The sequence below is a fragment of the Melospiza georgiana genome, chromosome 1 (genome assembly GCF_028018845.1).
Source record: "Melospiza georgiana isolate bMelGeo1 chromosome 1, bMelGeo1.pri, whole genome shotgun sequence".
In the NCBI taxonomy this organism is placed as follows: domain Eukaryota; kingdom Metazoa; phylum Chordata; class Aves; order Passeriformes; family Passerellidae; genus Melospiza; species Melospiza georgiana.
The window spans coordinates 121,487,618-121,511,233 of NC_080430.1; the positions used below are offsets into that span (position 1 = coordinate 121,487,618).

General features: G+C 39.2%; 1 protein-coding gene across 1 annotated transcript in view; it reads right to left on the bottom strand.

The window, feature by feature from the left end:
- The window catches only part of SLCO5A1 (solute carrier organic anion transporter family member 5A1), a 67,317-nt gene that overhangs the window by 19,965 nt on the left and 23,736 nt on the right, over positions 1–23,616 (bottom strand). The window contains exons 2-4 of the mRNA XM_058029435.1: positions 14,587–14,719; positions 8,274–8,494; positions 745–909 (exon numbers count right to left, since the gene is read on the bottom strand). Of these exons, the coding sequence (XP_057885418.1) occupies positions 745–909; positions 8,274–8,494; positions 14,587–14,719 (519 nt within the window). The remainder of the gene's footprint in view (positions 1–744; positions 910–8,273; positions 8,495–14,586; positions 14,720–23,616) is intronic.

Sequence of the window (23,616 nt, forward strand, 5' to 3'; positions counted from 1 at the left end):
TTTGACACAGCTAGAAGAGAAGGAAACATCCTCATGACACAGGCCCCAGTTCTGCACAATATTTTGGCCTCCTTTACTAGCCAAGTTCTCATCTCTCTCAGTCACTGTGAAGCTTAAAATTTTGTGGTCTGTAGCTCTGTTAAAAGTTGGACATGGCTGTACATTGGTTCAGCAGGGGTCTCCTGAAATGACAGGTAGGAGAGGAGAATCTGGGGAGTTCTGACTAGGCTAGATTGTTGTCTCAATGTAAATAAGTAAAAGTAAGGAGAAAAACACCACTCTGGAGAAGAGAGATAACTGAAGGATGGGAGAGATAAACAACTTTTCACTAAGGGGAAAAAAAGATAAAGGTATTTTAAAGATCAAAGAGGAAGTAAAATTCACAGAAAAGAAGAACAGTGTTAAGAGACCTTTTAAAGCACACAAATTGCAGTCATGTCTATGGTTTTTCTAGCTTGTTTTTGGGGTTTTTTTCCCCCCCTGGAGACCATCAACAAAATAAGAAAGCATCTGTCTAGGCCTATGCAAAAAAAAAAAAAATCCAGCCCTTTAATAATATAAATGGGTTCACATCTTACTAAATACATATAACAAACATGAAAAAATAATCTGAATATCTAACCAAATGCAGAAAGCTGGATCCAATCACCTGTTTGAACAAACACATTTTGGTTCATTCCTAATTGACTCATTTCATTAGCCAAAGCCAAGCTTGCAAGGTAACACTATGTGGCAATGCCTTACCAGTGTAGATGCTGGCATTGGAAGCTGGGATGCCAAACTGTGACTCGATGAACTTGGGAATGAAGGTAATAAAAGCTGTGACAATGGCACTCTCAGCTGTGTATGACAAACTCACAAAAAGGAATGTCATGTTGCTTAAGATCCTGACAGCTGCTCTTGGAAGCTCTATAAAATGATAAAAATGAGAAACGAATGTTATAAACAATGAGTGAGAAACAAAAGCAAACTGAAACAGAACCAATTGATTTTCTTTGGGACAGACTGGCAGTAATGGCTTGCTAGCAGCTGCTACATTTGCTAGACAGAAGGGAGAGTGCATACTTGGGATTGCAGCCCTTGCTCCCTGCTCTGACTGACCCCACCTCACCGCCTCACTCAGGGCCACGGTCCCACTTGGCACAAACACAACTGAGGTGTGTATCAAAAAAAAACCTGAAAGAACAGAACAGTAACACCACAACAGAAAGAAATACAGCAATAAAATGTAGAGATTTTGGAATTATTCTGATATCTTGAGATTTTCTCTGAGATAACACATATCACACTGCTGAACTGACAGTACTGAGATTTGTACTCCACAGGAGCAAAAAAGATTCTATACTCCCCCTGTTACTCTCTGCTTCAAGGACCATGCTTGTAAAGCTGGGGTAATAATAATCTAATTTGAAAGGGGAACCAAAATATTTTTAGTTAAACATTTTGCTACATGATTTAAAGGCATTTACAATGATAAAGACAAAGCATAATGAAAAATTTACATCAATGATATCAAGGAATATCAACATACATTACATATAACTCAATATTCTCAGAAGGAATAAAGCAATCAATTAAAAATGAAAGTACATCATTAACTTAAATTGAGAAAGTATTCATAGATGTTGCAATTATTCTCAAATCAAATATCAAACCCCCATGAAATTCAGCACTGTAGTTAAATTAAACATTTACATACTTTAAATTTAGTCCTGCAGTGATGTTGAATTATCATCACCCTATTCAGCACTTAATTTTTTTCGGCTAGATGCCTTGATTTTAAACACGTCTTCTTTTCCTTGGGGCTTTTTTACCCCAGATCAATTTTTTTCCAAGTGTTATATCTAACCTACTATAGCTCAGATTTTTTTATTTGCTTTTCACTTGGTACAGAAATAGAATAGTGATTGAATCAAAGCCAGCTGAATTCAATGACAAGAGCACCCATTAGAAATACATGTTGAGCAAGAACAACTGAGAATTTTACTGATGTTAAAAGTTGTCAAGACAAAAATCTGTCTCACTTTCTGTACTGACTCCAGTAGGTTAACTGTATAAAAGCAAACAGAATTTCACTTGTCACGTCAAAACTTGTCAAGCTACAAATTAGCACTTAAGATGTCTGACTGCATCTAGTATTAGCTTATGCCAGTTGTCAAAATTTATACTGAATTCATTATGAGTACTGGGTTTATAATATTCATTATGAGTACTGGGTTTATAACTTTAATGTAGTCAAATGCTCTCCTGCTACATCTATGAAGAAACATACTAAACGTTAAATACAAAATCTGGTGGAAATAACTAATGAATAAATCATATTAAGAAGCAATACATTTAAGAAGCAATATATATTTTAATCTTAATGGGTTTTGCCATCTACAGCTTTAAAAAATAAAAAAAAAAAAGGTGATGCTGTTTGCAATAGAAACAGGAGCAAGCAGTTATGACCATGCTGATGCTGCTGTGAGAAAGGAGTCAGGCAACAGAAAGAAGGATTGGTTCTGCTGGAAACTGAGCTACTTAGTGGCATCTGCTCACCAGGGTTTAAAATGTGGTAGAAAATAAGGTATGATCACAGAGAGAAAGATAATTTTATTAGGATGATGAAGTGAGTGTTCTTTGTAGAAATGACTTGGGAGTTCTCGGCCGAGAGCTGAACTCAAGGTCTTTGCTAAATCGATTATTTTAAAGTCTCGTCCAGACATCATAATATGTGGTATAGTTTGCCCTTCCTGATAAAACTGAGCTTCAGGAAAATGTCTGCTTTAGACTTTTCAGTCAACTAGAGAATTAATTTGGCAAAGAACTGCAGAGCTAATGAACATTTTCCTCTGGTGCTTGTATGTAGAGCTGTACTTCTGTTGATTCCTACTTACATCTCATCTGAGCACTCAGGCTAAAGGTCATTATTCATTTCAAAACTAATTAGTATTTTGAAACGGGATTTCTCCTGTTAGGTAGATAAAACTTAATGTCTTGGAATAAGCACACGTTCCCTTATATCCATCTGAAGGGCTCTTCAGAGAACAGCTTCGCCGATTACTATAAATTTTGGCATGAAATAAAGAGTTTATTTCTGCATGCCACACTAATGCACGCCACCTGGAGCACTTAAGAGTTATCTTCGTGGTTTATAAACAGCAACTGTCTGACATACAAGGGAAAGTTGCTATATAGTAAGAAACTTGGAAATAAAAACACTCATTCAGAGTTAGACTTTCCCTGATTTCCTCCCATGATCACCATCAAACCTGGTGTGACAACATCTGTACTACACTTCTGAATTTTAAAATCTATAATAAAAAGGTACTGTTAAGTAACTCATTATCTTTCAACCACAGTAACTGTAGTAAAAAGCAAGAATGCTAAAAACTTTAAGGTTCCTTTAGACTACATAATCAATCATGCTTTTAAAACATTTCTATGTCAAATTATTTTTGTGTAGCTAGCCATAGGCCTAGGTTTTGATTTCAAGGTGATTATTAAACCTGTCAGGTTTGATGTTTTTGGAAGGCATTCTTCTCAAAAGACATTGCATGCTTTTGCAAATTTGCATCAGAAACACACTACAGAAATTGCAATTTCCCTCGTTCTGTCATCTAAACTAATAAACCTCTATCAATTACACTCCTAGAACTAAAGCAATCTTTGAGCATAGCTGCAAGCATGTTTATATTTCTGTGTAGTAACTCAGATTTTAACTTCCAATCTTTTCTTTCTTTTTCCCCCAATAACCTAGTATATTACTAAGAGTAAACTGAAACCTGCCTTGCTGGACTGGTTTGCTACACTACTGGCAATTTTCTTCCTTTCATGATCTTTGACAGTATTTTTTCTCTGGTCAGTATTCTTTTTTTTTCCACTCATGTGCTGGACCTTTACTTGATTCATGGTAAGGGAAAAGCAAGAAAAATCTGCAAGTAATACAAGTATTCATAAATATATCTCTAAGCAAAGCACTGTAAACAGAATTTCAATAAAAACTCAAATAATTCTGACTTCACCTCCTTTTTCAACATTTAATATAGTTTCTTTTATCCCTGTTCCTGCATACCCAGCCCAAGGCAATGCAATGAATACATCAGATGAACAAATCATTCCAGTCTACAGCACTATCTTTCTGCAGTCCATCAGAAAAGTCTCCTGTAAGGGTGAGGCAGATATTAGCCAGAAGACCTCCCCTGTGCCAGTGCTCCCAGTCTGGACACACTACCCAAGCCTGCAGCTTTGGAGAGGGCTGGCTCCACACCAGGGTCTCAGGGGCAGCTTCCACTCTTGTGCAGTGCAACGCAGAGCCAAGATTGGAGACAGAATCTCTGGTTTGTTTATCAGAATGGAAACCAGCAAAGTGACACACAACTATGTCAAATACATCCTGCATGGAGCCAATCACCAATCTCCAGAACAGTATTTTGCCATTTCGTTATCTAACTCCCACACCATTTAAACAACCTCATTCAACTCTCAGGACAGGCACTAAGCACCTGGGTGGTGGCTGGATCATTGAACAGCCCCTAATACCCTATCAAGAGAGAAGGGGTTCAGAGCCAGTTTGATATGATTATTACTTATTTTCATTTGATTTAGAGCAGGTCCTCAAGGCTCCAGTTAGCACTGTTCATCACTGCATGGAGCCACGCCAATCTTTTCTATTTTGAGCTCTTCAGGACAGCCTAAGAAAGGACAGGAGGGAACTGCCTTGCTCAAGGTCAGAGGCACTGCAAGATCTCCAGCCCATGGTCTGCTGAGCCCTCTGACATTCCCAGGGCCCACCAAGTGCCCCCACACACAGCCCACTGTCTCCTCCTCTTCTGATGCCTGCCAACTGAGCTTCAGCTAGCACAGAAACTCCAATCCAGTTCCTTGGCAAAGCACTTCAGTGGGCTTATCCTGCAACCACAAGCCCCTCAGGAGTTTCTTTTATCTCTGCTGATGCCATGACAATCATTATTATCCTGTCTCTGCCCCTCACAGGAACTCACCAAGAAAGGCACAGGACAGCTGCTAGATGTGACAAGCCAGACAGGAACTTAAGAAAGGACTGTACATAGGAACAAAACAAAAAAAAAACCTCCAAAGGCTACAAAATACATGTAATTAATTAGATTAATTATTTGATTCAAATTAGATCAGACTTTTACAAGATACATATACATTTACTTTCTTTACCCTGCTCCTTTATTCAATTGCACAGTAAGTTTCATTATAGTGGTAAGTGAAAGGGACTGCAGATACAATTTCCATGGTACAAAACCCTCAGGGTATCTAGGTATTAAATGAAAACAGTAGTTTTGTCTGCTCAGATTCATGTGTTATCTGTACATATGGGATTGAACCATGGTTTATTCACTATAAAACTTCTCCAGCTCATGTAATCTACACTACCTCTATTTTTTCCCAATAAAGTACATCAAATTTTCTTCCTCCTGTGACCTACTTACTCTTTTATTTAGTAATTTTGATACCTGACTCAGAAGCATTCTTCAGCTCACATTTTCTACTTGAAACATAAGTAGAAAATGTGAGCTGAAAAGACTGAATTCCAAGCCCTTGCAACTTGAAACAATGAAAAAGCAAAGTTGTATCTGTATTTTTATCTGATTTCAGCTCCAGCATGGGCCAAAATAAAGCTCAGGTCACTGAAGTTTGAGGCTACTTGCAGATGGAGCCAGTTTTTGTTTTATTTCTTCAGCTTATACTGGCAGTCAGCACAGAAAAAAAGACTCTTATGACTTTTTTATACCTTTTCATTCACCTAGAGAATTAATTATGAAATTAGGACAAGTTAGAGCAGGAGAAAAATCACATTGCCAGGCTTCCCAGGTAAGATGAGATCATATTGGAAGAAGAAAACAGTTACTTTCCTTACCAAAGCTGCATAGATTTCAGAGATTTGATGGCACTGACCTCATGGCAGACTATGACATCACTGATATTTATTAGTATAGAACAGAAGATATGACCCACTAAATCAACAGTCTCCTGGCTACTGCCTAAGTGGAGTTTCTGCCCACAGTGCTATAAAAAGATGAAGCTCTGAAATTCAATGGAAAGTATAAAATGTTCACTGCATCTCAGAAGAAGCAATGCTAAATGACTTAGACACATATGATCCTTTTTTCCTTCCCATGATACACAAAATTACCTCAGCTGAGAAGCCTGAGGCATGATCTTATTCCATAAAACCCACTTAAACTGGAAAAATAATTAAATGATAGTGCATTCCTGCTGCAGGCCTTCTTTGCTAGAGTAACTGACACTGAATGGGAAAGCTATTATCAGCTTATAGAAAAATACTTTTTCTGCTTATCTCAACTAGCTTGCTATCTTTCTGGCATGTTTCTTTTCACTGTTCCACATGGTGAAGTTTCTCCTCTAAAGAAAACTAAAAGTTTTGTGTAGTAAAAGTTCTTATTTGGTAGCTCCATTATTATATTCATATAGAATTTTATAGAATGTATGTTATACATCTAGGCAGATACATACCAAAGAAACACATGCCAAAATGAGGCATACAGAAGTTTTTATTTTTGTAAAAAACAGTCCTAGAAAACATTCTCCCAAGCAAATACTTGTTTTTTCTGTACCTGATGTCCCAGTAGGGACAACATGGCCTGGAAGGTGAAACTGTATCAGAGAACCTGCACCAGCAAACCCACCCAGCTGCAGCTCATCTGTACTCTGTATTTTTCACCAGGCACACCCAAGGGTGAAGCAGTGTCTCTGCTGTGACACTGTCTGCAATCATCAGGAAGGAGTCCAGCAAAGACCAGACTCCCCCAATTCCCTGTGCTACTGAGAAATCCTTGACAGGACTAATCCTCAACTACTTCCTCTGATCAGAGGCCAGCAGGTTTGAAGGCAAATAAAAACCACAACTAGTTGTGTGGATTGCGGAGAAAACAGACTCACAAATATGGAGACTAGAGTCTTTGAAGGAGGAAGGAACATGTTTTTTTGCTTCTCCATCACATTTTCAACCACTTTGCCACCAAAGGGAGAACATAGTCTGAAAGATCTGATATTTGAGGTTCACCTTGTTTGCTCTTTGCTTGCCTTGTACCTTAAGAAGCTGATTTGAAAGCTAATAAAATCACCAAGAACGTTCTGGTATCCTCTTTTTTCTTTACTTCTGTAGAAATTAACAGCAACTTTAGGTACCCTGAGAGAATCAGTGTAAATGTAATACAGAGCAAATCAGTATGTAGGTGGGCAAACATAACTTTAAATTACACTGGGTTTAGTCTAAAAACAGCTGGTTTTGCTAAGCCTTGTCTACTCAGCATAAAAGTGATCATAAATGTTTCATTAAAAAGTCTGCCAATCATTATAGCCTGGACTTCTATCCAAGTAAAGAATAAAACTGTCTATTTCTACAAACACTTTAAAGTTTTGAGATCAAATTATGTCTGATGGTACAATAGATATTTCATGGTTTCTCCCAGTTCCAGCTGCATTTATCAGGCTACCATGAAATGGCACAAGCAGCATTTGCATTATAGAATCCAAGGAGGACACAACAGCACTAACAACACAATGGCATCAAGGCACATCCACTCTTATCTTACACTATTCAATTTTACAATACTATTGAGTCTGTATTGTCAATTTGAATTCTATACGCTTCACATTAATCAATTTGTAGCAACACTGCCCTTCTTCCCCAGGCAACTTGTCAATGATTATTACTTACTGTTACATTTCACAGTAATGGTTACTCCTTGAATAAAATAAAAATCTCTACTACTTGTCAATCTTTTGATCTCTTCACGTTTCAAAATTAGCACAGCTTTTATTTGTCTTAGCCTTCAGAAAATAGTTTGCACTACAAAACAGATAGGAAAGGAATATGAAACAAATCATCTTTCTCAAATACATGAATGTAACTGAACTCACATACCAGAACTCCTTCTACTTGTTTCACTTACACTGTGGAAGAGCATGTTATTCCAAGAAATTTAGCTTATAAAGCAGGTGTGACAATTGCAAACTCTAAGATGCATAAATACATGAGGTAGGAGTCCTGTAACTATAGGAAATAGCCTACCTGTTTGTTACAGGTACAAAAACACTGACAATTCAAGGAAAAGAATGTCTTACAATCATTGCTGCACCCTGTCATTTTAGAGGATGAGCATCTATTAAAATCTCAATAGCAAAACATAATAGCAAATATAGAATGTCAAAACTGCCTTCAATTACACCATACAATCCTGGATGACCCTGCACACCAAATCTAAAGCATTTATAAATTAAAAAACAAACTTTACCTTTAAAATTCTCTCCAAATCCCATAGAGGCAGAAACTGAACTGTCTGTTTCTCTTTTGCTACTTGTTTTCTCTTTCATCACGTCATCATCACTTGAAACATCATCAGAATTCATCTTCTTTTTCTTTTTTTTATGTCGAGGAGGGAGCTTTTTCGGAAAAGTAAACATGGGAAATATCACAAGGAGCATAGCAATGGCACAAAGGAGAAATCCACTCCACCTAATGCCAGGAAAACAGGAATGGAAATAAAAGCAAACACATTACATGAAACAAAAAAATCAAAGTTACTGTTAGAAGCTGCACTGCCTAGAAAGGCACATTTGCAAAATATGAAAAACTGATGCTAAGAGTAAAGAATTGGAATGGGGGAGAACCGTGACTGTACTACATTCCTTAATCAGAAGATGTTTCTGTTGGCTTATTTACTGAAAGGCACTTATCCAGCACCCACCAAATTTTATTAAGTAGTGTCAGCTTTAAGTTACCACAAATTTTCAATTTTGGTAATTTTTCAATACCAAGTGCTAAGAATTAGATATTCACTTTGACTTAGCCTTTCACAGATAATTCCCAGTAGAGCAATATAGTATTTCTCTGGAGAACACAGTAAAAGCTGTCCATGTCATGAGGAGATAAAATGTCCTGGTAAATACATCAGGGCTCAATCTGTTCTGCTTTGCAGTGCCCACCTCTCCCTGCCCTGACTGTCCAATTCTCTCCCTTCACAACTGAAGAGTTCCCAAAGCCTCAATGTAACAACCGATGTGCAACAATTCATTCCAGGGTTTATGCCCAAAACTCTGTTCTGTGACTGCAACAAAGAATTTCATCTTCTCTCCCTCCGTCTTTTAAACATGGGATATAAAAACAACGCTAAAATGATCCCTTGGCTCTCAGGGAATGACCTGGGACATACCCACAGCAGGGACAATGTGTGGGATACAGAGCAGAGCTGTTCAGCTGCAAACACTTGTCCTCCCTGCAGCCAAAAAGCTTCATGGACTTCACCCCAGCACCACAGATGGGCAAAAGGGCTGCACTAGAAAGTTCTGCAGAGTTAACTGGAGTCAGCAGCCAGAACACTGATTGAAGAGTGTCAGATAACATCATTTCTCCTCTAACAGTGAAAGACTAAGGGAAACATAACCTCACATAGCTGGTTCCATAAAGAAGGACAACCTCAGAATCCACCCTCAAAGTTCGTTTTCCATAGTGGAAGTGCAGTTTTCACTACAGACTCATCTCATTGTACCAGGTTGACATGGCAAGGTTTTGGTAGCAGGGTGGGGACTGCAGGGGTGCTTCTGTGAGAAGATGTCATGAGCTGTCCCACGCTGGACAGAGACAGCTCCAGCCAGTCTTAAAACAGATCCCCCACTACCCAGTGCTGAGCCTATCAGAATGCTTGTGGCGCCTTGGCGTTCACTTAAGAAAGTGAAAAAAACACTGCACAGCAACTGTGTGAAGTGAAACAGCCCTGCAGACCCAAGGTGAGAGAAGAAGGGGAGAAGGAGCTCCAAGTGCAGAGATTCACCTGCAGTCGCAGAACAAGACCATGGTATCCACCTCCAGACCGTGAGGAATCCACACTGGAGCAGGATCAAGCAGGAATTGTGGCCTGTGGAGCAGAGCTCCCACAGGAGCAGGTTTTCAGGCAGGCCATGTCACCCACAGGGGATGCTGCAGGCTGGAACATTCTGTTCCTGGAGGAAGCCCACAGAAAGGACCTGTGCTGGCCCAGTTAATAAAAGACTGTCTGAAGCTGAGAAGGAGCAAAAGAGACAAGGTGTCACTAAACTGACCACAGTCCCTTTTCCACAGCCCACTGCATCACTCCAGTGGAGGATGTAGAGGAGTCAGGAGTGAAGCTGAGCTTTGGGAGAGGGAAGGAGTGGGTCAGAAGTGCTTGTAGGTTTCTTTTTAATTCTTTCTATCCTACCCTGTTATTAATTGGTGATAAATTAACTTCCCTACATCAAGTCTACTTGGCCCATGATAGCAATTAGTGGAGGTTTTCCCTGTCCTTATCTCGACCTATGAGCTTTCCATTGTACTTTCTCTCTATTCTGCTGAGGAGGGGGAGTGAGACAGCTTGGTGGGCACCTGGCAGCCAGCCAAAGCCAACCCACCACACAGATCTATGCTGGTATTTGGAAATTCCAGTGAAGTCAATCACGTTGCTATAATATCCAACCACAACAATGACAGCTTTTTCATTTCAAATCAAATTTCCAGAATCACGGTGCATTGACCCTGGCTGGATGCCAGGTGCCCACCAAAGCCATTTCTCATCACTCCCCATCCTCAGCAGGACAGGGGAGAGAAGATGTAATGAAGGGCTCCCATTAGCTGCAGGGGAATCTCTGCTCTGCCACCTGGAGCATCTCCACCTCCTCCTCCTTCTTCAATGACAGTGGGGTCTGCAGAGCTTTTCTACCACATATTCTCATTCCACTCTCTTGTGACTGCTGCCAGTGTTGCACATGTCTTTTGGTCTCCCCCTTCTTAAATCTGTTATCCCAAAGGTGCTACCACCACCACTGATGGTGTAAACCTTGGCCGGCCTCCTCGTGGAGCCAGCTGACATTGCCTCTCTCAGGCAGAAGTGAAGTTTCCAGCAGCTTCTCACAGAAGCCACCCCTGTAACCCTCCAGCTCCCAAAACCTTGCTGTGCCAACCCAGTACAAGAACAACTTCTACGTATTTTTGTACTACCTTTACACTATTAATTATATATTTGTTCAAATTTTAAAACATTTTAAATTCTGAGTCGACAGGATTTCTTGCACAAGAAACAAAGAGCATTTGGCCTCATATTTGTAATGCAAAGATATTGCAAACTTTATTTTTCAATGAAGAAAACTTCATATGCAATGCTTTGCATGGTAAATGATTACACACAGGCAAACAACAAATAAACAGCCATGTGTAACACTATTTTTATTAGAAGCTTACAGGAAGCTTTTGCAAGGCAAATATAAGTGACTGAAAGTTTTGACTAATTTTGATATTATGTAAACAGAAAATCCTCTATTCATTCATTTTAGCTGATAACATACATGGATTAGAAAGCAGACTTTTAGGAGGATTAGTCAGCACTGTCAGACGAAATAAATCCGTAGTCTGTATAAAAATGTAGCAACATCCCTTTCAGGATCTCAAAGGCAGAAGCTGCAAAGGCACTGATCAAAGAAACAATCTGTGGCAATAATATGCAGAAATCTGCAACCACCCACTCAGGAGGAAACAGCACAGGAGACAGGGCCTGTAATGTAGTACAAGATGAAATCCAAATCCAAAGGGACTGTTATAACAGCATTCCAAATGCTGGAGATGTCACAAATGCAGCACTGGATGCAATTATCTCACCATCTACACTTCACAACTTCCTGGAGAAATATCAAAGAATTGGAAAACAGACAAAAGACCGTACCAAAATAATAAGGACACCTACAATAGGAAATTGAGAGGTCAGAACAGGAGCTTAATTTATTTAATTAATTTAATTAATTTTAAAAACCCTTGATTTTCTGTCTTCTGAAGTCAAAGAAAATATGCAGAAGAATACCTCAAAGGCATCCGCACAAGCCCTAGGACCTCAAATAAAGCAATTAAAGCTAAGGAAGGACCAGACAATGCTGAAGGAATTCCTTTAAACTTCTTGTGTGGAATGTTGATGAAAGACTATATAGGAAGACCCAAGTATCAAACAGATTTTGAACCAGGAAAACACTCAGAAAAGTGTCAGCAAAAGAAAATTTCATTCAAAGCACCTGACAGACTGCCAAGGGCTACTCCACATCTAATGAGGTCCCTGTACAGCACATTAACAGTTCTCAAAGACAACAACATGATGAACGATTTCTAACAGATATCCCTACAGTTACCACATTTGAATAAAAAACAGTTTCAAACATTTGATGGGCTGGCAGAGACAGCTGGCTTGTGATTTAGCCTAGAGCACCTACAGAAACCCCAGGTGTGCAAAGCCCCAGGAGCAGAAACCCAAGTCCTGTGAAACTCAAGGAATAATCAGATCAGACATAACCCTGAAAAATAACCATTTTACTTTACCATGTGGCATAAGAGATAAACCGAATTACGTGTCCTGCTAGACATCCTAGAAAGGAACAGCTTAAGGAAAAAAATAGGCTATACTGCTTTTATTTTAGCCATACATCATAGCTGCTATTCTTACTATTTTGTCTGCAAGCACTGCCTCCTCTAACAATGGAAATTGTTAAATTGGGTCCTACGATAAGTTACATTAGGAACCTTACAGCTATAATAAAGAAAAGATAGGAATCAAAGACATTAATTCAATTCAAAGGAAACAAGACTCAGAAATCTCATATATGACCTCCCATTAAGTTATCTCAAATGAACCATATTTTTAAAGTGCGTCAGCTAAAATAAGTGTTGGGCTACTCTTACATTTCAAATTGTTAGACTGCATAAATAAAAATAAACTTGACTACACAGCACTTCCCTTCAAGGAGAAAATGTCACAATCCCAGAAAATACATTTCAGTGAAATGAAGTCTACACTTCCAGAATTCTCTGCAATCAGGCAGCTAGTGAGCAGCAAGGGACAAAGGTTTAACCCTCACAACATAGGAGTCTTGCTGGTTTTTTTAATGGGTGGACATAGATTCAGAAAGAGAAAAGAGAATGAGACACAAATGCCACTAAACTTTTATGAGATATCACCACAGATTATGCAACAAATAATCAGAGACCTGACAGCAGTTAATACTCCTCAGAAATTTAAGAGAAAGAAGTGACATAGTCAAAAATGAAAGAGAAATAAAAAGACCTGGATACCCGTCAAGGAAAGCGAGACCCTACAGATTTAATCAACAAGATAAAAAAAGAAACTTGTGAATGACTTTTACTGACTTTCTTGCTTTGGCTATTTTACTTTTGCTGAAGCTGCTTGAGTTTTAACTCAGTTATATCAGTGGCTGTGTTATAGATAAAGTCAAAAGTTTATCCCACATTCATACAGCCCCACTGATTTCAATTAACAAATGTATTTATGGGCCTGATTGCAATTTCTGCCAAAAAGTACTGATCAGATGCTGATTACCAGTTCTGACATGTCATTAAAAACACATGAAGTGTAAGAATTTTACAGAGAATGTACAATATTTTGCTTTGATTCCAAATCTTTCATACCAAACTAGTCTGAATTGTGACATTGCTGCACGCTCACAGAGCAGAGCTTTCAGTGAGATAAGCCAGTAGATAAACCAGAGCATGGAGTTGTTAACCCCAAGGCCACAGTCAGCTTTGCTTTTCTCTTGCTGAAAATTGACAAAACAGTGCAGTAATGCTCTTGGACTAAGACCAATACAGCAGGACTAAATCTTTGAAGGATTAAGAAGCCTCCAAAGAAAGAATTTTTCATATCAAACTATCAGGAAAGATCACTGCAGAATAAACAGAAACAGATAGAGACGGACTGCAATGGCGCAGTGGCAAACACTAACCCAGGGCATGAGAACTGACACGGCACCTTACACCTACAGAGCAGAGGTCTCTTCCTGGGATAATGAACTTCAGGTTTTTTCTGGGATTGCAGGAAAACTTCAAGGTAGATTTATGATTTATCTGAGAAAAGGCAGCTAAAGCCTCCTCAAGACCTGCTTCCTCAAAGACACATTTGAAAAGAGGTCACATCTCAAAGGCTGCCTGAAGACATCAGCTAACAATTACAGCTGCTACATCTCAGTGCTGCTGAAGCCTACTCCTTACTAGAGAATAATGTGATGCTTACAGCATCTGCTGCCTAAACACAAGCCATCACCCTGAGAAAGAAAGACTGGAAAGGGCATGTTCTGACCCCCTCCTATCTCCTTCACCCGGAATAGGATCAGCAAAGTCTAGTGTTTCTCATCTGAGCAGTGAGTTCAGTGTTTCATGCTGCCTCCTCTGGAAAACCAAAGAGATTAATCCAACTTCCAGTAGCAAGGAGTTGGTTCTGAGCAGCAGAGATCGTCCATGGACTCCTGCAACACCAATATCCTGCCCTGCCATCCCTGTGATGAGCACTGTCAGTCAGTGCCCACTGTGGTCAGGGACAGTCCTGAACAGCCAAACAAAGGGGACTTTCCATGCACTGTTCCTGTGCACTCCTGTGGCAAACCTTTCCTCTCTGTCAGAGGCTAGTGTGTAGTAATCAACAGAAACATCTTCCTCAGCCTCCTTCTACAACCATAAACAAATCCTCAAGGGATAAAGTCTTCCAACCTGTCTTAATTCACTATGGGCAGCTGAGAGAATAGTTTTGAAAAATGTTTGATTCTTACCAGTTCCCAATGAATCGGGGATCGCTCTGGTCAATATACACAGTTGTCCTAGGATCAACATAGAAACCAATAAGGAGTCCTCCTAATAAGTATCCAGCTGCAGGTCCAAGTGCTCCCATTACATACATGATGGCTGAGGAAATAAAAGGTCAGAGTCACAGATCAACAAAATTAATGTTTCATTATTTATTTACACATGAAATCACAAAATAAATGATGTTTCTTTAAACAAGAAGTTCTGCACGCTAAAACTCGAAGGAATCTTTTTTGCAACCAAGTCAGCAACTTCTGCCTAAGTGACATATTAGTAAGAAGATTACTGCTTTCTGTACATTTTCAGTCAAATTATGCAAGTATACATTATTTTGGTATTCTGGATGGAAAGCATACCTGACTTGCATAAAATTTTTCCTATTTGGCAACATTTCCTTTAAATCAAATCAAAATTATTTAACATATAAATTTTTAAAAAATCTAACTAATGGTAGAGAAACAGAAAAGCAAAGAATAAAAATTGTAATCAAAGAGAATATGCATTCTAAATCAGAATGTACAACATTCTAATTTAGTTACCATCAGTCTAATATTGTCTATAAAAGAATGGTCCATTTTAAGAAATCAAATATTCCTATATCAGAGATTGACAGAACACAGGTTCACAAAAGGAAAGTCCTATTTAACTAATTTGTTATCTTTCTATGGTAAGATCACCCACCCAACAGATGAAGAAAAGGTGATGAATGTGGTTTTTCTGTACTTTAGGAATACTTTTGATACTGTCCCCCACAGCACTTGTCCAGCTGTGGGAGGAGTGGCTGCAGGCTGTGCTGGGTGAAGAACTGGCTGAAGGGCAGAGCTCAAAAGGGGACCACTGGTCACCAGTGGTGTTCCCCAGGGATCAATTCTAGGGCCAGTTCTGGTCAAAACATTTACCAAAAACCTGCAGGGAGGGTTGAATCCACCATTAGCACATTTGCTGATGATCCCAAACTCAGAGGTGCTGCTGACTCTTTGGAGGGACAAGAGACTTTGCAGAGGGATCTACACAGACTGGAACACTGGACAGTGATCAATGGCATGAAGTTTAACATGTCAAAACACCAGATTCTGCAGCTGGGACAGACTAATATCAAGCAAAAGTATAAACTGGGAGAGGAGTGGCTGGAGAGCCTCTCTGCAGAAATGGATCTGGAGGTGCTGGCTGGCAGCAGGCACAGCAAGAATCAGCAGCATGGCCTGGAAGCCAACAGGACAAAGCCCATCCTGGGGTGCATCAAATACAGAACCACCAGCTGCTCAGGAAAGGTGACTATCCCACTGTGTAGGGCACTGGTGCAGCCTCACCTCGAGCACTGTGTGCAGTTCTGGGCACCACAATTTAAGAAGGACGTGAAGGTCCTTGAGTGGGTCCAGATAAGGGCAACAAAGCTGGTGAAGGAATGACCTGTGAGGAGCAGCTAAGAATTTGGGCTTGTCTAGTTTGGAGAAAAGGAGGCCTCAGGGCAACCTCATTGCTCTACAGTTTCCTGAGGAGGGGATCTTTACTCGCTGAATCTTTTCTCTCTGGCATCCAGTGACAGGACACATGGCAATGGTTCAAAGCTTCACCAGAGGAGCTTTACATTGGATTTCAGGAATCATTTCCTTATGAAGAGGGAGGTCAAACACCCATGAAGGTTTCTAGGGAGGTGCCAGAGTTATCAGTGTGTTTAAGAGGCATTTGGACAATGCCCTTAGTAACAGGTTTTAGTTTCTGGTCAGCCCTGAAGCAGTCAGGCAGTTGGATGAAATGATCATTGTAGTTCCCTTCCAACTGAAATGTTCTGTTCTATTCCACTCCATTCCATTCCATTCCCCTACAATATCTCTTTCCTTCCTTAATACATCCTGTGGTACCCATTCCTTCTAAGATGCTTCTGCCCTGCTTCCCATACGGTCTGGCTGTAAGTAAAAAAGGCAGGGGGATGGAAGGGTTGGTCTCTGCTCTCTGCCCATGCATCTTGTATCACCAAAACTCAGGCTCCAGCACAGCAACACCTGCTCAGCTGCTGCAGATCCTCTAGCAGCACAGGAAAGAACTGATTATCTAATTCTCTGTAACTCTCTCTCTAGGTCTAGATGGTTACTGGACCAGTCTCTGTCCACAACAGGAATATCCAGACTCCATTCTTTCTGGTCCCATCCTCAATCAGACATGCTGAATCCCAGACTGAAACAGCTGAAGAAGCACAACTAAGTTATTAAAGCTTGAGTTTCCATGTTACCTGTTACAGCAAGTTATATCTCAAGGATAAAATAAGCAAAAAGGGATCACAAAATCTGCCTGATTAAACCAAAATAACTTGCACATTTCCATCTTATGCTTTGAAATAAGAGAAGGAAGAAAAGCAGCATTCCCGCAAGCAAAAACAGAACCTTATTGCAGTGAAAAAAAATCACAGAAGCCACCACAAAAGGTAAAACTGCCTATACTAAAAAATGCTGCCAGACCACAAACTGATTACAGTTTTATCACTTTTAAGTCTTTTTTTTGCAAACACATTTTTGGTTGTTATGAAACTGAAATTTTGAATAAAGAGATTTTGCTGAAGTCCTTTTCACATAATGGTTTTCAGAACTCTGTTCACTATTTAAATTTATTCCAGCCATGTTCCCTACTGATTGATTGTAAACAATTCTCTGTATGCCTAAAATGCTCCATCAGACATTGAAACTCTGCTCCTTAGCAGCAAGTGGTTAGATAAATCCCACAGTAACTGTTATTTGCTAAAATTCACATCATGAGGAGGAAAAAAAAACCCAATAAACAAAAAACTATCTTCACACTCCCACAAACAGTAATAAATTTTGTCCTACAAATGTTTCCTTGGAAAATTGTTTCAGACAACTACAGCAAACTCAGATCTCTAAAATCTTTAGAGAGGAAACACAAAGGGAGTAAAAGACTGACCTAATCCATTCACTTTGGTATTCAGAAAAAATACTTATACTGCATTAATTCAGCTTTAGTCCCACCACTGAAAGCAGCAAAATGCAGCAACTGCTTATGTTTCAGATCACTACCCAAACAGAGTATTTTGTACACCTGGAAACTTCAGAGGATTTTCCTTGTAAGCAGAAACATTGCACAATAAAGATAAAAGTAACATTGTACACTGTTCTGCTTTAGAGGAAGAAATCCTGTTGACAATTTTAAAATAACTATATGCTGTTCAGGCTTCAAGATGCTTTGTTTTTACTGTAACTTACAGGCAAAAAATCACTTTCTGAGTCTTTCAGAAAACACAGAGCCCCCACACTCCTGGTGAATGGCAGAAGGTAAGTTTGTAAAATTGCCACTTTAAGATACAGCATCTTTTTCAGCATCTAATAATGGTCACTATCAGAAATTGGACACCAAGTGCAAGAAACTGATTTACACTTATAATTGAGACTAAACAGAGCATGGCAAGCATAACATTTCAGTATTTCAAAATTAGGTACTTGAAAGAATCTGCCCCAAACTTTCAAACCTTGCAGTGCAAGTGAAGGGCAAACCAACTCCATAAGTCACCCTGGCACGCTACTCAGGGGTCCTGGACCCTTAAAATTCTGGTCACAGCCCTCACAGCTATATTCAGGAATAAAGACGTTTTTGATTCCCAAGTAGGCCACCAGGATTACTGGATGATATAGGAAGGAAACTAAACTGGAAACAGATTCAATTAGGGTATCATCAAAATTGTACATGCTTCACAAATAAAAATTCTTATGGAGAATAGTTTCAGAATTTTTTCCCCTCAGAACACTAGAAGGTCTCCAGATTTTGGATGAAAAAGGTTCAAAAACATGTAGATGATGCATAAGTATCCTCCTTTCAGCCTTCTGCCAGGGATTTCAGCTAACTCTTTTTGGTCCTCCCTCTTCAGGATCTGGGATCTTGATTTAGGGAGTTGCACAGATGTAACAGCCAAGACCTTTCAAATGGAAGTAACAAACATTTTTATCAAGGGACATGCTGGAGAACTGTGATGCTGAGGCAGGGCACAGACTATCCAGACAATTTTTTAAAACTGCACCTAAGGAAATCCAGCATTTGTCTTATAACCTCATAGCCATAGGCTTGACTGGTGCTTAGATTTGCAAGCCGCCTTACTATTCCTACGTCACAAAGAGCTATGTTGTAAAATAGCATCTTTCCCATGATAAAACAGAAGTGGTGTACATTCCATGAGTTAAAAGCTCTACTCCAAACCACAAATCATCTTCAACAGATAAAAGGAGGAAACCATTGTTAATACAGACATATGGGCTACAGCATCAATCTGAATCTCTTCTGATTGGGTTGCACTGGAATCCAGATTGCATCCTCTGAATTCCTGCATTAGCCACACACGTTGAATGCTGACTGCTGACAAGTTGTATCACAGTTCTGTGGGAACACTGGTCTCTCTAGGAAAGCACATCTGCAGGTCACCCACTCCTGCCCAACTTCACAGAACCACAGAATATTCTGAGCTAGAAGCCACCCGTGTTCCTAAGTGAACGGCCAGCACTGGGATCAAATCCATGACCTTGGCATTAACAGCACCATGCTCTAACCAACAGAGCTGATCTCAGGGTGACTTAGAGCCATCTGAGAACTACTCATGACATTCAACACAACCAGCTTAGACTGGACCTGGCAAAAGCTCTCCCCAGAAGCCTGTTGTAGCATGCTGCTGCTGCTGTCATGCAGGATTCTAAGTCTCCAGAGGAAAGCACAGGTTGGTTTACTAAAATTACATGGCCTTTAAACAAGACAATTTCAAAGACCAAAGACCTTGAGGATTCTTTAAAAGTCTCCCTCTTCTCCAAAGATCTTGGTGTTGTAGTTAAGAGTTTCCATTACCAAGCACATATCTTCCTCTGGGTGTACTTTCTCTTCACTGATGAGGGAAAGCCTTTCCCAGCCCTCCCAAATCTGGTCTTAGTTCTACCTCTGACACAAACTGTAGATAAGTAAAAATATCCTGGTGTGGAGAGAGTTAGTTAAGTGACCATTTTCCCCAAGATATCTAGCCATGGCAACTTTAATTTCTTGAAGCTTTGTACTGGAGGAGCTTCACTGCCTCACAAAGTATGTCCTCAGCATGGCTTATCTCAGGCTCTATACCATACTAGCAAGGTGGTCTAGTTTCCAAACCACAGCTGGCTGTGGCTAGCCAGGCTCAGCCATAACTGCCATCACAGCTAAGATGCTGGAAGGCAGAGAAAAGGGGAGTCAGAGAATTAGTAACCGACTTACATCAGGAATTTACCTATCCACCTGAAATAAGACTAAACAATGTCATTCTTTACCACAGAAAAGCTATCCTGGGACATGCTGCAATGAATGCTGCCATTCTGACAATGTTTGACAAAATTATTACATTGTCTGTTGCTTTGTTCATAGATATTCTTCTTCAACAGGAGAAAGTTTTACATACAGCCTATTGCAGCACTCTCTTTTTGACTACAGTAAGATGAGCTGAATTCTTTGTGGGTCTGAAAATCTGGATTCACATCAAGTGCATGAAAAAACTTTGTTGCCAAAGATTTTTTTTGTAATCTACCTACACTACCTAATTTATTCAGTGGGACAGAGCTTATAAAAATACTGTGAATGTCCTTTTCCTCTTCTTATCACACCAAAAGACATCTTCAGTAGGCATTGTATATGGGAATATATAGCACATGTCCCTGTGGCACCCTCAAATGCATTTGTGAACCGTCTGACTTTGCCTCTTTACATTAGTCATGCTAGTAACAATTAAAGTCACAAGTCACTTTTTGTGATGAACAGAAACAAACAGAAAATTAGTGAGTTACAACAGGTTGGCTTCTGGGTTCTAAAAACACACTTTGCTTAAAAAAGTAAAAACAAAGGCATATAATGCTCAGTCCCTTTCATCTCCTCTGTGTGCACACACATGTCACCACACAGAGTTTATCACTGGAGGAGGAGGAACATTTCTGAAAGACCCCATTGTCCAAATCTTGGCAGCATATCACCATAGTACAACTGTTCATTTCATACATGTGTAAGACAAGCAGAATTTGACCTTTATTCTGTTTTCAATGGAAGTTTAGAATTTGCAAAATCCTGCAAAAGCTACAGGGTGTATTCTGAATGCATATTCTCTATATGCATACAATTATGTATATGAATGTTTGCTACTGTCAGAATAGTAGAGTAACAACAAAAAAGTGTAATAGATTTTGTAGGATACTTTTTAGGTTATAGGATCATAATCCTTTTATATCTGTAGATTTCAAGTTTTTACTCCAAAATCTTAACTGTCATTAGCATGAGGGTATTGGAAAACAGAGATGCAAAAGACAAAATCAATCCACTAGAGTTGTGAAGTAGGCTAGTAAATCCAGAAGTGTAATTTACTTAATTGAAGCAGTAATTCAGTTTTCTAACCGGCTGAACAACACTCTCATGAAAGAACAGCACAAAGAAGAATAAAGAGAACACCAAAAGAAAACATTCATATGAATTTGCAAGGAAAGCCCTGTGTTACAGATTACTTGTTTACAATCTGAGGACTGAGCTTTAACAGAAGTACAGGATGATCTTTATACAATCTTGAGTATTTATGTGCCAAGAAATTTAAAGGGCTATAGGTTAAAAAAACAGTTGCAGGGTTACCACCTGGAATTTTGCAAGCAAGAGAAGCACCACCATGCTGTGGCACCATAGCATCCTCTCCAGGGCCACCAGCAGACATTTCCTTGGACAGCTGCACTGTGCTGTCACTGGAGAACGAGCAGCACTGTTATTTCTCTAGGGTATAGAGCAGGTTTTGATTTCTACGCAGAGCAAAGCTGATAGACAGAGGTTTCAAAGGGGAACAGGTCCCAGCTCTCCCCTGTTTCTCTCGTGTCACAGCACTGTTATGGGATAGCAAGGATCAAGCATAAAGGAGCTTTCAAAGAAACATTGCTCCCTTTCATAAAGGCATATTTACCTCATTCTGTCTAATTTCACTACACAGAAGCTATCCCCAAAACAGAAGGTTTAACTACTCTTTTTAGCCTGAGGACACAAAACTGAGATGTGAGCAGAAGCCAGGCAGATTTCTCAAAAGCTTTTTAGTCAGGAAACCGGTTCACTTCCTTCTTTTCATCACAAACGCACAATCAAATGAATCTATACATGCTTTAGGATTCCTTCTTTAATGTGGTTATTTGCTCAGGAAAAAACAATGCTTTGAGCATTACTGCAGCTCAGATAATAATGTCCAGTTCACATCTTTAAATCACTTCCTTTCAAAATGCATTAGTGTTACATGACTTTAATAGTCTCTCAGATCCAGTGTTCTACTCAAAACAATAAACAGAGCAACAAAACTACTTCAGTAGCCTCTCTTGATCTTTGTATAGAATATATTTGTCACTGTTTTAACAAGCAGATTCCACAGATCTGGAAGACAAATTTATAGAGAAACATAATTAAAGCAAAATTTTATATGCCTACCATGGAACAGAAAATTAATGGTCCAGCTTACCACTCCATTTAAAAATGCTGGAAGTTAAATTAAATAAAATATGTTTCAATTTTATTTAAGTGACTTGCCAACACCAGATGAAAAGCACCAGATTTTTACTTTTCTCTTACAGCTTTATTACTAAGATATAATTTGTATTAAAAGAGGTATCATTCCCTGATTTAAACAGTTATAGTGCTTCACACTTTGTATTCACCATTTGTGGTCATGTTCCAAAACATTATAATCATTTTCACTGGATCCAATTCTACTGTATCTGTAAAAACCCAGGAAAGCAAGCCTAAAGAAAACAAACTAAAATAGGCCGTCTGTCCCAATCTGTACTTGTTGTATACATTGCAGTGCTGCTCCAAGTCACTGCTATGCTGCAGAGCCACGGTGGCTACAAAGCAATTCAACTTACACTAAAATTTCACAGACTCAGTACTTGTCTTTCGGTTACATCCACAGGTGTGTGCATCCAATCTAAAATCCAAAAACACTGAAAATACCAAAGAAGAAAAGCTTACACTTGCACCATGGTATTTCAGCCTTACAGATACTTGGCTGAAGAAATGATTGCCCCAAGGAAAATTACTCCAGTGCTTAAAATGAGAGTCTTTATTTCTTTATTCCTAAAACCTGAGAACTGTGGAAGTAGAAATTCCAGGGGCAACTGGAGACTGTTCCATTCTTTAAAGACAGCTGTTTTGCTTGGAACACACAAATATTACTTGGGAGTTTTCATCAAATCTGCCTTTTCTCTCTTTATAGTCACCTATAAATAAACATTTGCTGATAATATTACCAAGAATGACTTGTGGTTAGCAAACAAATATGAAAACATCTGTTGAAAAAGATTAGTGAAAATGGCTGCAATTTCTGAGTGCAATTTCCTATCAGTGTGGTTAACTCAATTTAGACACCACGTAGAAAGAAATTCTTATATCAGATAATTAAGCAAATGAAATTTTATCAGCTTAAAAAGTTCTAAAACCAAATCTAACACAAGAATCTTCTGGTGATAATGGTATTCTAAAAGCACATATAATTAACTTCAAGCATATGGATAGTCCCAAGTGAATTGTTTGCATGACCAAAGATATATGCATCTATACTTGCATGATCAGAACCTAAACTGAAAACGAAGATGTCCTGATATTCTCTCCATGCAGTCAAAGGCATTGGCAACCTAAATAGATGTTTGGGATTTTCTTTAAATAGAAGTGTCTTTTTTGATATGGAAAAGTACTTTTATTGAATTTTAGGTCTCAGACAGATGCACATACAACTTGTGCTGAACAGAGTCAGAATGTCAGAAGAGGTGCAACAGAAGGCACAGCTCTGCTCTTGGCTTTTACTTTCTGGAAATCGGCTCTCAAAAACACTGCGCATCTTCAAGCTCTTTAAGTTTATGGTGGCATGTTGCGTTATTAACACAAGGTAACATATCCTAAGAGGATGACTAGGCATGAATTCCCAAACTGTGAGTTTTCAGAAGAGCATGTTTCTTAAAAAATGTTTTCTTTTGTGAATA